Raw genomic sequence first — 16254 nt, 5'->3', positions numbered from 1 at the left:
GAACCCAGGACCTTGGTGAAAGATGCAGTATGGATAGCCTACAGACATAAGTATGTGGCAGCAGAGAGCGTGTGCCACACAGGCAGTGGCTCGTCAGTCAGTCATGAGCGAGATGTGTAGGCTCCTAACCTGACACTCTTTGGAGATGTCCAGAAGCCAGTAGATTTTATCCTAGAGGTAGCCCCAGCTGGATGACTGTATCAGGTCTAGGAGTGACCCATAGAACAGTAGCTAGCAGAGATAGCAGCTAGATGTAGATGGGGCTAAGTGACAGAAATCGGGTTGTTGGATGGTGTAAAGAACATCTTGATGGCAAAAGTAGCTGAAGACAACATACTTGTAGGTCTCTGGAATTTCAGTTAAATTTCCAGAGTCTTTAGTGTATCAATACTCAGTGTTTGTGACAGAAAACATAGTGAATTCTTGATATAATAATGTATTAAATTCATGTAGCAAAATTCTTTGTGGTAATTTTTATCTCTTATTTTGAGTTTGTTTGATCCAGATTCACATGTAACTCAATGGGTGGCATGTGAGAGTGTTCTGTGGGACAAAATGATGATCAATTATTATTCTTGAAATATCTTCCTTTCAAATATATTTATTATTATACTCTCCCTTGTACTATCCACAGGATTAAATAACCACAACCATTTATTGCTTGATTCTCTACAACCATGCTAGCAATATGGAACTCTGAATACAACTTTGAATACAAGCTCTCAACTTTTCTGTACAGATTGTTATGTACGCATTCTCGCATGAACAATAGTTTCCATTGACAATATTGGACATTTCTTATTCCGAGGTGCTCCTCATGGCATCCACACCAAGTTGGAAGTTCTGTGTCATACTTGCTATGATGTAAACATGTCTGTTGATGAACTTCAAAAGCCACATGGCACCCAAGGAGCACCTGAAAACATATATTTGTACTAACATATGTATCATATTAAAAATGAAAATCTTTGCTCTGTTTGGAACATTCTCTTTTATCCTGCATTTAATAAACTACATGATTACGAATTTATGTGCGATGATGAGAGTACAGAAAATTTCATCTCTCTTTCACTTAAAGGAAAATTCCAGTTTTAACTACACAAAATTCTGTGCCCTCACAGTATATACATACAGATATTTTCTTTAATGAAGGTAAACAAAAGGGTAATTCCTCTCTTGTCAACAATTTGTCCAATTTCATTAACTGTGAAAAGTGTCTACACCACTAGCATGTTTACAAATAAAGTCTGTAGAGCAGATACATGCTTTGAAGTTAGCCTTATCACTCATAAGGTCTCAAATTCAATTTTAAGTGCAGTCTGACTGATAACAGCTGACATCAAGTGTAACTTTTTTTAAATCTTTATCTACAACAATGTTTGATACATTTAACACCACCATATACATATTGTCCATTCAGAAATTTAGCTGTGGAGTAAAAGAAATTGTCAAGTAGAAATTATTTCAATTTGTTTCTAAAACTTTCATTATCTGCGTGCATGTTTAATTCACAATGGAGGTGGTCATATAAGAATAGATACAAAGTTTATTTTAACTGAGTCAAATGTAATGGTTCAAGGTTAAATACACACTAGACCCTGACTGAAGGTGCAGAAGACAGTGCAGACAGGGTGTCCAGCATCCAGGAAAATGCAGAAAACTCACTTAATTTTTGCATTTTGTCTAAAAACCTTGGAAAAGAGCCACTTTGTTTGATTTTGGTCAGAGGCATTGGCTTGTCTTCCACTTGGCCTGATACAGTGTCATACTCAATGTTCACCCTTAGCTCACTGTTATATATGTGCCCGCCACCCCTCTTCATTCCCCTCTCTCAGTCCACCAACACGGTGGCCAGCCAGCCAAGACAGGCTGAGCTGTGCAGAGGTTTGTTGTTACTGATACTAAATGGCTTGCATCCCCGTCACTGCAGCCTGGCCATGCTACCCTGGTTTGTTGTTGTGGTGTGCTTTTGTGATATGATGTGACCAGCAAAGAGCTGTGAAGAGTGTTTGGTGTGGTTTACATTTACATTTGTTCAAAGGTAAACATTGCCTTGTTTGCTAACACAGTGTGATGACAGACATGTGATTTTAGGTGAGTTTCCGGCCTATTCAGATTCATTTATTTTGAAACAGGGATACTAGGGCATGGTAGGTTTGCATGCTATACATTGTTTTGGATATACACCAAAAAATTACTATTGAAGCATGCCAACACCTATTCATCTGATTGCTGTTGTGTAGGAATAAGATTGATTATAGATTGCCACACATAAAATAGTGTCATCAGAACACTTATGAGCAATAACTGGGCTAACGGTATGCAGTGGTTGGTTGAGATAAAACAGAGCTAAAGTATGCAATGGGAACTATGCAATGCAGGTGTCCAGAGGATGAGTGAAGATTGTGCGTGTAGGGGACTTGGACAATAGGGGCAACTCTTTGTGTCATTTCTACCCTCGTTGTCTAACATTTCAATGCTGCTATGGCTCTTAATTGACACAAACTACTTACAATTCTGCACACACTAGGAAGGTTGTATTGCCTTTCTTTCGACGAAGTCAAGGAGGAATGAGGTGAGGGAGGGGGCGGAAAAAGCAAGCCTGTGTCACAAAATTTTTCTTTTTTAAGTAGCATGTTTCCATCTTTCTGAACTCTTGGCCATATCTCACTGTGTTGTTTAGGTATGAACCCCTCTAATGCATATGTCAACGAAGGATTTACGTGGTGAACTGGAAGTGGGCATTCAGCACCTACTGGGCTCAGGATCCAGAATTTTGGTGGGTTGAAGAGCACACATCTGAATTAATTCAATGTTCAGTTCATGCTCTGTAAAACAAACTTCTCCCTCAGAAAAATAGGCAGTTAGAAGGAAAAGAAGCATACTTGTCCTGAGGCTACTACACTACTGGCCATTAAAATTGCTACACCACGAAGATGACGTGCTACAGATGCAAAATTTAACCAACAGGAAGACAATGCTGTGATATGCAAATGATTAGCTTTTTAGAGCATTCACACAAGATTGGCACCGGTGGCGACACCTACAATGTGCTGACATGAGGAAAGTTTCCAACCAATTTCTCATACACAAACAGCAGTTGACTGGCATTGCCTGGTGAAACGTTGTTGTGATGCCTCGTGTAAGGAGTAGAAATGTGTACCATCATGTTTCCGACTTTGATAAAGGTTGGATTGTAGCCTATCGCGATTGTGGTTTATCGAATCGCGACATTGCTGCTCGCGTTGGTCAAGATCCAATGACTGTTAGCAGAATATGGAATCAGTCTGTTCAGGAGGGTAATATGGAATGCCGTGCTAGATCCCAACTGCCTCGCATCACTAGCAGTCGAGATGACAGGCACCGTATCCGCATGGCTGTAATGGATCGTGCAGCCACGTCTCGATTTCTGAGTCAACAGATGGGGATGTTTGCAATACAACCACTATCAGCACATACAGTTCGACAATGTTTGCAGCAGCATGGACTGTCAGCTCGGAGACCATAGCTGCGATTACCCTTGACGTTGCATCACAAACAGGAGCACCTGCGATGGAGTACTCAACGATGAACCTGGGTGCACGAATGGCAAAATATCATTTTTTCGGATGAATCCAGGTTCTGTTTACAGCATCATGATGGTCGCATCCGTGTTTGGTGACATCGCGGTGAACGCACACTGGAATTGTGTATTCATCATCTCCATACTGGAGTAATACCCAGCGTGCTAGTTTGGGGTGCCATTGGTTACACATCTCGGTCACCTCTTGTTCGCATTGACAGCACTTTGAACAGTGGACGTTACATTTCAGATGTGTTACGACTCGTGGCTCTACCGTTGATTTGATCCCTGTGAAACACTACATGCCAGTAGTGTAGGAAAAGTGGTTCAAATGGCTCTGAGCACTATGGGACTTAACATCTGGGGTCAGTCCCCTAGAAATTAGAACTACCTAAACCTAACTAAACTAAGGACATCACACACATCCGTGCCCGAGGCAGGATTCGAAACTGCGACCGTAGCTGTCGCACAGTTCCAGACTGAAGTCCCTAGAACTGCTCAGCCACACCGGCCGGCACTACTAGGAAAGTTACAGTTCCTGTGTCCGTGCCAATTGCCACAAACGGTCATGGCTTCAATGCCATTGCATCAAACATAGCACCTCGAGTGCTGCCTGTCACTGCTGGACACACTCACCTCATCTTCGACTCTTGACAACAGAAAGAACAATCCTGACAGAGTCGTTGGTGCGGTAAATGCACTGGAAAATAAAATTACTAATTTCAAGGAGGTCCTCATGTAGCTGTGATACTGGTAGGGAGTGCGCCGTGCAGTTGTGATGTCCTACCCCAAAGCAATCACATCAAGCACTTACTGCAGGAACACTTGGATGGTGGCCGATGATGCTACATTATGTGCAAAGGGATACAGAGACGAAGGCAGATACCAGTTTGTGTCCGTTGCCTGCTGTGAGACACCATTCTTCTTAGGAAACTGGCTGCCTTGTTAATATCTTACCAAATGTGTTCACAGGCTATAACATTGCCTACAAAGTGCAGCTTCAAAAGTCAAAAGTAAATTATAGCATATTGTCTGGGCTTGGCGTTTTTCATGCAACAACTACAGGATATTGTTGCTGCCAGTGACATGATCATGATTCGGTTTGTTGAGAGTTTGAGTAACGGTTATCAAAACCAGCAGATTGATCTGTGTGTTCGCTTTGGGTTAGTTCATTGTGCCAGGTTTTGATTAGATTCCTCACTTCAGTATTTTTCAGAAAAAGGTGCTGCAGGAGATTTAGTTGGAGGATTTGAGGCAGGTGCAGCCCAATCAAATGTAAATCTGAAAAGCCAAGTTGTTCAGGCCTCCATGAATGGCCCTAATGTTACTAAGGCATTCCTAACAGAACTGAAAGGCAAGCTTAAAGTAGAGGGTAATCCTTAGGACCCTGTGCTTTTGGACTTTGAAACATGTGACTTGCATCCAGTGCATGGTGCCCTTAAGACAGGTTGTACTAATTCTGGCTGGAACTTTGTTGAGTCAGTGAGAACCCTATATAATCTGTATAAAATCTTTCCTTCCCTCCATGCTAATTTCCATAACATTACAGCTACATCTATTTTCTTGCAAATGTTTGGAGCTGTTTGGTGGGTGGAAAATAAAATGGTGGCAGTTGGGCTCAGCAAATATTAATAACTGTTGAAAAAGTTTGAAGGAAGTAGAAAGGATAAAAAAGGAACAGAAGAAGGTAAAACTGAAACCGAAAGTCACTTCTGGACTTTCTGAGAGTCATAGCTAGTAGTGTGTTAGTCTTCAAGAGAAAGGTATCAGATGCCCCATTAGTTCCCTTTCTCTGTACTTCGCTCCAGTCTATGTTCTACATTTACATCTACACTCGGCAAACCGCCATGAAGTAGATAGCAGAGGGTGCATGTTCAGAGAATTAATGAAAAAAAATTGTCAAGCAAGAAGTTTTGTTGAAACAGACTAACTTCAAAATAAATCTGAGTGGCAACATAAATTTGTTGCAACATCAGAAACTGGACATCAGGTACAGAACCAAAAAAGCTCAGAGTCAATGTGACTTATTAGAGAAAGATACCATGGTACTCCAGAATGAATGCCTTACTTTTATGAAGTTACAGAACTAAAATTCTGGATAAATCACCCCTGGTGTATTCCTTTACAAAGGACATCACGCGTTTTAGACCCAGAAGTGGCTGTTAACACAGACATTAAGAAGAGGCAGTTAGATATAGCATTTTTTAAATTGCTTTGGTGGTAATGAGGCTGATGCCATTGCCCATGAGTTCCAAAATCTATTAGAGATAATGCCAATGAAGGAAATCCTCAAAGAACATGAGGGGGATCATGTTTGTTTCATTCAGTTCTGAATGATGGTCTTCTGGTTTAAGAGTGGTCATGAAGAGATATGTCAAACTTGCTTGCATTCTCTTCCACGGCAATCCCAGCTTTGGAAGAGGTTTCTCTGACAACTTCATTTTGTTCAGAAATTCCGTGGAAGTGCCTCTCATAGCTCTTTGTGCTGTTCATGTTTTGGTTAAGGTCACTGGGATGGTTGGATCTGTAAGCTTCATGAAGTGGTTAACCCACAGCTTCCTAAATACACATGGTAGCTACAGTGAAGCAGTAGCAGAGGAAAGGGCAGATGAGAAGTCCTTGAAAGAAATGAGAGAAAGAGTTGAAGAGTAGAGAGAAGACAAGAGTGCCACAAAATAGGAGAAGAAAACTCATGAAAAGTGCTGAGAAAGAGATTTTTGTCAGACTGAAGTACTACTTCTATCAATAAAAATCGCCTGCTTGTGACTTCACTTTATGTTCATGTACATGTCCTTGCCAAACTAGTCTATTACTGTTCCTTCCATAATTGTTTTAAATTATTTTTTACTTTCATTCTTGGATATCTCTGTAAAAAGAGTACTTTTTTACTGAAGTAGATAAATGCTCATTGTTTTTATGTCAGTGTAGTTTTCCTGTAATTGTTTTTGTTCGTGTCAAGTTTTACACAGAAAGATGATCAGCATTGGCTATAATACGGTCAGTGCTAACCTTCTTTCTGTCCTGGATTACATCACGGTCGTGGGGCACAATAGTCTTGTGAGATCCTACTTGCTTTTACGCGTAATTCTGTTGTCAGATTGTGGTGCATTTATGTCTGTGTTAAAACAAAACACACTCATTTTAAGGGCTTTTTTTTCCTTTTAACTCCAAGTATAGCCCCACCCCTACCCCAGTATGTTCCTGTATTTTGACAAATTTTGTATATTTCGTCATAAAATTGGTTAGGAACTAAGGACAGTATGACCGTGGATAAATACAAAAATTGGCCTGGAAAACTTATGGGATTTTGACACCATGTTGTTTAACTTTCACTCATTACAAGTAAGATAGTTGTTTTTGTTAATTACATGTTAGTAATTCAATTCATTTCATTTTTATAGGACATTGACATTCCAGCAGAACCGTGGTTTTGGCCTGATGGTTGGTCACAAGAGGAAGAAAATGGGTCAGATGAAGAGGAGGAGGAGGAAGAAGAATGTGATGGGGATGAGGAGGAGGAGGAGAGCAGTGAGGAAATAACATTTCAGGTTGCATTGCATTATTACATTTGTTTTCCTTGAGACACTTGTGAAAAAAGTTTACATTAATAACATTTTATATTTATGTAAGGGCCTAAGATTTTATGGTTTATTTTAAAGTGTCATTTGAAATAACAACTTTTGGTTACATTATCATTTTGAGTTGTTATAGATACTTAGGTTTTTAGAAATTATGGGGAAAATTACAAAAAAATAACAACTTAAAAATTAGTACCATGTAATGAAAGCCAAAGTGTTGAACATTTGATGTATAACACATAAAAGCTTAATTTCAGAAATATAGTTTATGAGACCTGAGTTTGTCGCAGTGTGAACCATGTTTGAGTAACTTAATGGGAGTGCAGCCGGATGACATGATTGGGATGACATGATTGACAACTGCTGATATTTTGAAAAGCACACACACCGTCATTTTCAAGGAAAAACTGCAACAAGAAATCATGGTGCAAGAGAGTTTAAACCTTAGTACGCAGAGCAATTCTGGAAAGATAAAAAAACACACATACACACACTGTAAACACTAGCACCACCGCACAAGATGACTGAGATCAAAGTTATCAACAGCACAAATTAATAAACAACAGATGAGGAAGCATTACCTCTGTCCCTCTGTGTTTTTTTAAAACCAGGGGGAGAGAGCAGTATTCCACACAGGGTTTAAGCAGAAACCTCCATTTCCCTTTATAAGGCTACTTTCTAATTTAATTTCGACTACTTCCTTAATAACACTAACCAAATAGCTGGATGTGTGTGCCAGAATCTCAGTATTACATTTCCTGCTGTTGAAATTAAATTAGCAAGTTACCTTATAATTGGAAATAGGAGTGTTTACTTAGATTCTGGATGAAATCTTGCTCTCTTCCTACTCTAAAAATGGAGTGACAAAGTTTATGCTACCTCAATCGTTGGTTTTGCAGTTGTGCTAGTGTTTACAGTATGTGTGTGTGTGCGGGGGGGGGGGGGGGGGGGGGGGTTGGAGGTGAGGGTGCATTTGCGTGCACATTTCCCCTTGGCGCAGTTTTGCCTTGAAAATGACAGGGCCTGCCCCTGTCAAAATAGCGGCAGTTGACAAGATCAACTAGCTGCATTCCCATAAGTTATTTGAACAAAATTATTTATGTTAAGACCTAGAATTTATTGAAGTACAAAACAAGTGTATCATTTGCTGCAGAGTGTGAGTGTCTTTAACTGCAATTCTGTCTTTAGATGCAATTCTGCAAAATTTTATGCTGTAAATTAGCTGTCTGTGAGATGCAGAAAAGTGAATGTAATTCTCTTGCAAAGCTGTTCTCAGTGTTGCAAGAGCCAAGAAAGGGGTAATGACACATCTTCCAAGAGCGTACCAAATAATGCTGTTTAGGATTTATGTCGGGCTCAGTTCACAGGTAAAGCAGTTGGCAGGCTTTAGTTTACTGGTGCCCATTTGTCAATTGACACTTTCTGCTGCCCTTTCATTGTAATTTACTTTAAGAACATAATGGTACGCTAATTACTGCTGACCGACATAACCTGAAGAATCTCTGGTTATTAGCAACTGGAGACATTCGTGATAGTAATTGTTTCACATTTCAGTAACTGGTATATCTCTGAGTGCTCCTGGTATCTGCAGTGACATATGCAAAACACTTAGAAAGATTTGATTGAATTGTTTATCAGGTAGATAATTTCAGTAAAATGTTATTAATGAAATGTAAAGCACACATACAAGCTATCATACAGGCTGCTTGATACAATCTGCTATAAAGTTGGAGGGCAGGTAGCATGATCCCAGATAAGCAGTTTTTATTTATCATCAAAAATCTCAAATGTAGCAGTGTTACACCACCCATATAATTACATCTACCATGAACATTAGTGACTGGAATGATCAGGGCTTTTGTATATTTTTGATTTTAATCAGCATAATAGATACATATTCACACTTGTTTGCCTTCAAGGAAATTTATTTTGCTGTTCCTTTTTAACAAAAAGAAATACAAAAATTTTGTTTATCTGCTCAGCTGTTGCCTGGTGCTAGCACCTAATGAATTTACATCTTTCTCACCTTTGAGTGCTTTGACAATTTTCTACTTAACATACTTCGTTTCCTTCAGTATTTGTCCTGTGCACATCTTGGAGCCCAAAAGCACCCATGATTATATATTATTGTATTGTGACATTATATTGTCTTCAGACCACCCCATTACTTCTGCGACTCATGTCAGCTACAAAAGTAGGCCGCAAACAAGACAGCAGACAAATGCCCGCGTACTGTTAGGGCTGAAACAGAGAGGAAGTGAAATTTCTTTGATGGCTCGCTAAAAGACCAGCAACCAATGGAACACGAGTGAGCACCAGTAAATGCAAGCAGAACATGACTGAATGCTGTTTGCTTATGCTCGCCTACCATTTCTCTGATGTATCAGAGAAAATTCTGGTGTAAATGAGGCTCTGTATGTTTTGTGTAACCCAAGCTGTATAAGTTTTGTCTATATTAACTTGTGTGGCCACAAGACTCTATGGAAAAGCAAGAAAACTGTATCAGTTGTACAATTGGAATTCGAAGAGAGAGAGAGTGGGGAAATGGCGGGTTAACATCCCATGACTGATGAAGTTATAACAGACAAAAACTGAGCGTAGGTTCAGGGAAGACGGTGGAGGAGATCAGCTGATTTTCCTTCGAAAGGAACTATAGCAATTGCTGTAGGTAATTTAGGGAAAAAATATTGTTCTGGATGGCCAGATAGGGATTGGGACTGCCATTTCCCTAATATGGGTCCAGTGCCTCAGTACTGTGCCAGCTTACTTGGTGTCATGGCAAAAGAGGATACTGCTGGTCCTACACGTACACCATCTCTCTCCAAGCTTAGTCAGTTACACACTGCTAAACACTCAAGGAGTGTCATAACTCCTTTGGGCCATGCCTTTTGGGCGCTGCAATTTTCACAAATGTTAGTGTGAAATTGTTGCAAACTTCTTATCTTAGAATTACCTTGTGTATTTAATCAGATAACTATTTCATGAAGAAAACATCTGAGTTCTTCTGGTTAGAAGCAGGCTTGAGCTTTTCAACTCAGTTGGCACAGGATAAGAAATCAGTGATGATAAGGCCATACTAGCATTACTGGATATTGCTGTAAAATGGAATGTGTAGAAAAGTAGGCAGATATTTCTTCTTAGCAAATGCAGCAATAAAGAGATTTCAGATTACCTGTGCACTCAACGTGAAATGTGTATCTGTAAGACTTAAAAGGTTGAGTATACATGGACAGAGTTTGGGTATTGTACTATTTACTTTAGACAGACGTGCTGAGCAAAGTTGTTCAGGGTAGAAAATACCCACTGTGGTTCGACAAGTTTGTTAGAAATCTGCCTTATAAGCAGACATAGCTTTGCTACAGATTTAAATGTAGCCAAAGCCTCGAGGCAAACAAAAACTGAATGAAGTCAAAATTAGCCTAAGGAGAAACTTGCATAAACTGTTAGTGACTTCAAAAATAAAATTCTGTCTACTGATATGACAGAAAATCCTAGTAAGTTTTGATCTTCTGTTAACTCAGTAACTGATGAGTTATATGTCCAGACACTCTGTGACCATACTGGCAACAAAACTGAGAATGACACAGAAAACCAAAATACTAAATTCCTTTTCCAAAACTGTTTGATTGAGGAAGATCGTACTATGATTTCTCCTTTAAATTGTTACACAAATGTCCAAATGAAAGATATCAAAATAAGTGGCCATATGATAGAAAATCAACTGAAGTTATTTGACAGAGGAAAGATGGCTGGACTTAATATAATATCTATGCAATTCTACATAGAGTAAATGAACAAACTTGCTGCTGTTCTACCAGCATTGTAACATAGTTTGCTACAGGAGCAAAGCATTCCCAGTGATTGGAAAAATGTGCAGATCATTTCTGTTTTTAAGAAGCATTGTTGAACAGACAGTCAGAACTATATGCTTATATTGCCGATGTCAGTATGTTGTATTAACATATCTGACACTTCTAGATACCAAACTCTCCTTTGAGTGTATCAACGTGGATTCCAAAAACAACCATCATCTGTGACTTTTAAAAGGCATTGATAAGGTTCTGCATTGTTGCCTAATGGACAAAACAGTAGTTTTGACGATATCGGACCAGTTTTGTGATTGCATTGAAGAGTTCATATCAAAATGGATCACAGTATGTCATTTTTAATGAAGAGAAATAGTCAGGCATAAGAGTAATCATGAGTGTACTTGGAGTACACGAAAGAAACTTCCACATGGGAAAAATATATTAAAAACAAAGATTCCAAGACTTACCAAGCGGGAAAGTGCCGGTAGATAGGCACAATGAATAAAACACACAAACACACACACAGAATTTCGAGCTTTCGCAACCGGCGGCTGCTTCGTCAGGAAAGAGGGAAGGAAAAGGAAAGATGAAAGGATGTGGGTTTTAAGGGAGAGGGTAAGGAGTCATTCCAATCCCAGGAGCAGAAAGACTTACCTTAGGGGAAAAAAGGACAGGTATACACGCGCGCAATACACACACATATCCATCCGCACATACACAGACACAAGCACACATTCGTAAAGGCAAAGAGTTCAGGCAGAGATGTCAGTCAAGGCGGAAGTACAGAGGCAAAGAAGTTGTTGAAAGACAGGTGAGGTATGAGCGGCGGCAACGTTGGTGGGAAGTATCCAGATAACCCGGACGGTGTAACACTGTGCCAAGATGTGCTGGCCGTGCATCAAGGCATGTTTAGCCACGGGGTGATCCTCATTACCAACAAACACTGTCTGCCTGTGTCCATTCATGCGAATGGACAGTTTGTTGCTGGTCATTCCCACATAGAAAGCGTCACAGTGTAGGCAGGTCAGTTGGTAAATCGCGTGGGTGCTTTCACACGTGGCTCTGCCTTTGATCGTGTACACCTTCCGGGTTACAGGACTGGAGTAGGTGGTGGTGGGAGGGTGCATAGGACAGGTTTTACACCGGGGGCGGTTACAAGGGTAGGAGCCAGAGGGTAGGGAAGGTGGTTTGGGGATTTCATAGGGATGAACCAAAAGGTTACGAAGATTAGGTGGATGGTGGAAAGACACTCTTGGTGGAGTGGGGAGGATTTCATGAAGGATGGATCTCATTTCGGGGCAGGATTTTAGGAAGTCGTATCCCTGCTGGAGAGCCACATTCAGAGTCTGATCCAGTCCCGGGAAGTATCCTGTCACAAGTGGGGCACTTTTAGGGTTCTTCTGTGAGAGGTTCTGGGTTTGAGGGGATGAGGAAGTGGGAAGTGGCTCTGGTTATGGTTATTTGCTTCTGTACCAGGTCGGGAGGGTAGTTGCGGGATGCGAAAGCTGTTTTCAGGTTGTTGGTGTAATGGTTCAGGGATTCAGGACTGGAGCAGATTCGTTTGCCATGAAGGCCTAGGCTGTAGGGAAGGGACTGTTTGATATGTAATGGGTGGCAGCTGTCATAATGGAGGTACTGTTGCTTGTTGGTGGGTCTGATGTTTACGGATGTGTGAAGCTGGCCATTGGACAGATGGAGGTCAACGTCAAGGAAAGTGGCATGGGATTTGGAGTAGGACCAGGTGAATCTGATGGAACCAAAGGAGTTGAGGTTGGAGAGGAAATTCTGGAGTTGTTCTTCACTGTGAGTCCAGATCATGAAGATGTCGTCAATAAATCTGTACCATACCTTGGGTTGGCAGTCTTTGGTAACCAAGAAGGCTTCCTCTAAGCGACCCATAAATAGGTTGGCAAACGAGGGGGCCATCCTGGTACCCATGGCTGTTCCCTTTAATTGTTGGTATGTGTGGCCTTCAAAAGTGAAGAAGTTGTGGGTCAGGATGAAGCTGGCTAAGGTGACGAGGAAAGAGGTTTTAGGTAGGGTGGCAGGTGATCGGCATGAAAGGAAGTGCTCCATTGCAGCGAGGCCCTGGACGTGCGGGATATTTGTGTATAGGGAAGTGGCATCAATGGTTACAAGGATGGTTTACGGGGGTAACAGACTGGGTAAGGATTTCAGGCATTCGAGAAAGTGGTTGGTGTCTTTGATGTAGGATGGGAGACTGCATGTGATGGGTTGAAGGTGTTGATCTACGTAGGGAGAGATACGTTCTGTGGGGGCTTGGTAACCAGCTACAATGGGACGGCTGGGATGTTTGGGTTTGTGAATTTTAGGAAGTAGGTAGAAGGTAGGAGTGCGAGGTGTCGGTGGGGTCAGGAGTTTGATGGAGTCAAGTGAAAGGTTTTGTAGGGGGCCTAAGGTTCTGAGGATTCCTTGAAGCTCTGCCTGGACATCAGGAATGGGATTACCTTGGAAAACTTTGTATGTAGAGTTGTCTGAAAGCTGACGGAGTCCCTCAGCCACATACTCCCGACAATCAAGTACTACGGTCGTGGAACCCTTGTCAGCCGGAAGAATGATGATGGATCGGTCAGCTTTCAGATCATGGATAGCCTGGGCTTCGGCTGTGGTGATGTTTGGAGTAGGATTAAGGTTTTTCAAGAAAGATTGAGAGGCAAGGCTGGAAGTGAGAAATTCCTAGAAGGTTTGGAGAGGGTGATTTTGAGGAAAAGGAGGTGGGTCCCGCTGTGACGGAGGACGGAACTGTTCCAGGCAGGGTTCAATTTGGATAGTGTCTTGGGGAGCTGGATCATTAGGAGTGGGGTCAGGATTATTTGTCTTCGTGGCAAAGTGATATTTCCAGCAGAGACTACAAGTGTAGGACAGTAAATCTTTGACAAGGGCAGTTTGGTTGAACCTGGGAGTGGGGCTGAAGGTGAGGCCTTTGGATAGGACAGAGGTTTCGGATTGGGAGAGAGGTTTGGAGGAAAGGTTAACTACTGAATTGGGGTGTTGTGGTTCCAGATTGTGTTGACTAGAATTTTGATGTGTTGGGGGGAGTGGAGCTGGAAGTGGGAGATTGAGTAGATGGGAGAGACTGGGTCTGTGTGCAATGAGAGGAGGTTGAGGTTTGTTGGAAAGGTTGTGGAGGGTGAGTGAGTTGCCTTTCCGGAGGTGGGAAACCAGGAGATTGGATAGTTTTTTGAGGTGGAGGGTGGCATGCTTTTCTAATTTGCAGTTGGCCTGTAGGAGGATGCTATGAACAGCCGGTGTGGATGTGGGAGAGGAAAGACTGAGGACTCTGATTTGGGATAGGAGTTGACGGGTGTGTTCATTGGCCGAGTCGATGTATAGGTGAAGGATTAGGCGGGTGAGGGCTATGGATTGTGCAGTTTGGAACTGGTATAAGGACTGATGGAAAGAAGGATTGCAGCCAGATATGGGAACTTTAAGTGTGATGCCTTTGGGGGTAATGCCAAATGTCAGACAAGCCTGAGTAAATAAAATATGGGAGTGTAATCTGGCTAGGGTGAAGGCATGTTTGCGGAGGGAATGTAAATAAAATTTAATAGGGTCGTTGTAGGGATGTTGTGAGGTTGACATGGTATTAGAAGGTGGAAAGTGTAATATGAGGTTAAAGTGAAAATAAATAGAAATATACATAGGGAGAGATAAAGGTGTGAAAAAAGTCGAAAAAGTGTTGGTTTGAGATGAGCTTGTGCTGAACTTAGGTTGCTGAACAACAATGGATGCAAAGGTTAGGTAGTTGTGTTGTCTCCAAAACACGTTAAAGGGTGGGGAAATTCAGGAAAATTTCGAAAACAATCAACAATCATACTGCTTCTCGTACATTTGCCTTGGGAAAAGACCACATAGGTAAAATTAGATTTGAGATCACATGGCGGCTTACCAACAGCTGCTCTTTTCCATGGACCATTCACAAGTGGAACAGGTAAGGGGGGATGTAAGTGAGTGCATACAAAATATGTTATACTATAAGATAGCTTGCTGATTATGGATTTCGTTATAGTTTATTTGTTACTATGTCTTGTGTGTTTTAGATTGAAAATATGAAAGGTGCAATAAATTTGCGCTGCAAAAGTATCAGATGTATTTACTACTTCTTAATTATTGCTTTACTTTGGTTTCCCACTTTTTCTTCTAGACTCCAGAAAAACTGGAAATAATCACGTTGTATCTAAGAAGAACATATCTCTATTGCATCTGGTGTGGAACAGAATTTGATGATGAAAAAGATATGCAGCAGAATTGCCCTGGAAGCACAAGGGCAGACCATTAGTAATCTTATAATTATGAATAAACAAATAAAAAGAAGCACTGATCAACATCAGTCGACATAAGGTATGAAGTGTGGACATTGTTGATATGTGTTAGTTTCAGAACAATAAAACGAATATTCCAGAGTAAAGTAGATACAATCAGCAGAACAACACAGCAGTTAGAGTTGTGCATTTTTGTTTGAGAATGTGTTACCCACATTTGCTAGAATTCACAAAAACAAAGATCATAAGATGGGTTGTTTGTACTATACTTTCCTGCCCTCAGTCATTCAGTTCACTGCAAGTGCGTCAGAAAAATATTCCATGTCAATACACTCGTCAAAATGTAAAATTATATACAAAAATTAGACACTGGAATTATTGCTACTGAAAAATATGAGTACTTACCAGTATGAAAGATGTCACTAAATACTGCATATACATTTTAGAAATCTGATGTTTTCTGAGTTGATCAGCATTGCAATATGAAACTAGGCTTGGTTGATGGTGCAGCTGTCCTTGGGCTTGATTATTGTCCTTTATTATATTCTCATTATGTATGCATGATTACTATCTCATGCTCATCACACATAAATAGTGTAAAAACTAGTTTTTGGATGTGGCTGTAAACCTTAGGCTGAAAACCTTTGTGCTGCAAAAGTATCAGATGTATTTACTACTTCTTAATTATTGTTTTAATTTGGTTTCCCATTTTTTTTTCTAAACTCTAGAAAAACTGAAAATAATCACATTGTATCTAAGAAGAACATACCACTATTGCATCTGGTGTGGAACAGAATTTGATAATGAGAAAGATATGCAGCTGTGAGAATGCACATGCTATGCCCGAACTTGTAAGGGACTTGGTAGATTAATCTGCCACGAGTAATGAATATGATGGGCAAACATCTATTAGATGCACTACGAATGTAGTGGTGTGAACATGTTGGGAATATGGGTCTCACAGGGAGTGGCAAGGGATAAGTCCCTGCAAGCGCACTATCCTCTGTGCCCTCGGTGCTCAG

General features: G+C 40.9%; 1 protein-coding gene across 3 annotated transcripts in view; it reads left to right on the top strand.

Moving 5' to 3' along the window:
* LOC126326024 (G patch domain-containing protein 11) overlaps window positions 1–16254 on the top strand; it is a 123262-nt gene that overhangs the window by 68302 nt on the left and 38706 nt on the right. For 2 of the 3 annotated variants that reach the window (XR_007560490.1, XR_007560491.1), the window contains exons 4-5: window positions 6964–7110; window positions 15115–15311. Coding sequence is in view for 1 of the 3 variants with exons in the window: in XM_049995473.1 (XP_049851430.1) it covers window positions 6964–7110; window positions 15115–15249 (282 nt within the window). In the remaining 2 variants the exon portion in view is untranslated. Of the gene's footprint in view, window positions 1–6963; window positions 7111–15114; window positions 15987–16254 lie in introns of those variants that run through there. The other variant, XM_049995473.1, reaches the window with a different exon arrangement.

This window comes from Schistocerca gregaria, chromosome 2, assembly GCF_023897955.1.
Source record: "Schistocerca gregaria isolate iqSchGreg1 chromosome 2, iqSchGreg1.2, whole genome shotgun sequence".
Taxonomy (NCBI): domain Eukaryota; kingdom Metazoa; phylum Arthropoda; class Insecta; order Orthoptera; family Acrididae; genus Schistocerca; species Schistocerca gregaria.
This window is presented reverse-complemented; position numbering and strand designations above follow the sequence as displayed.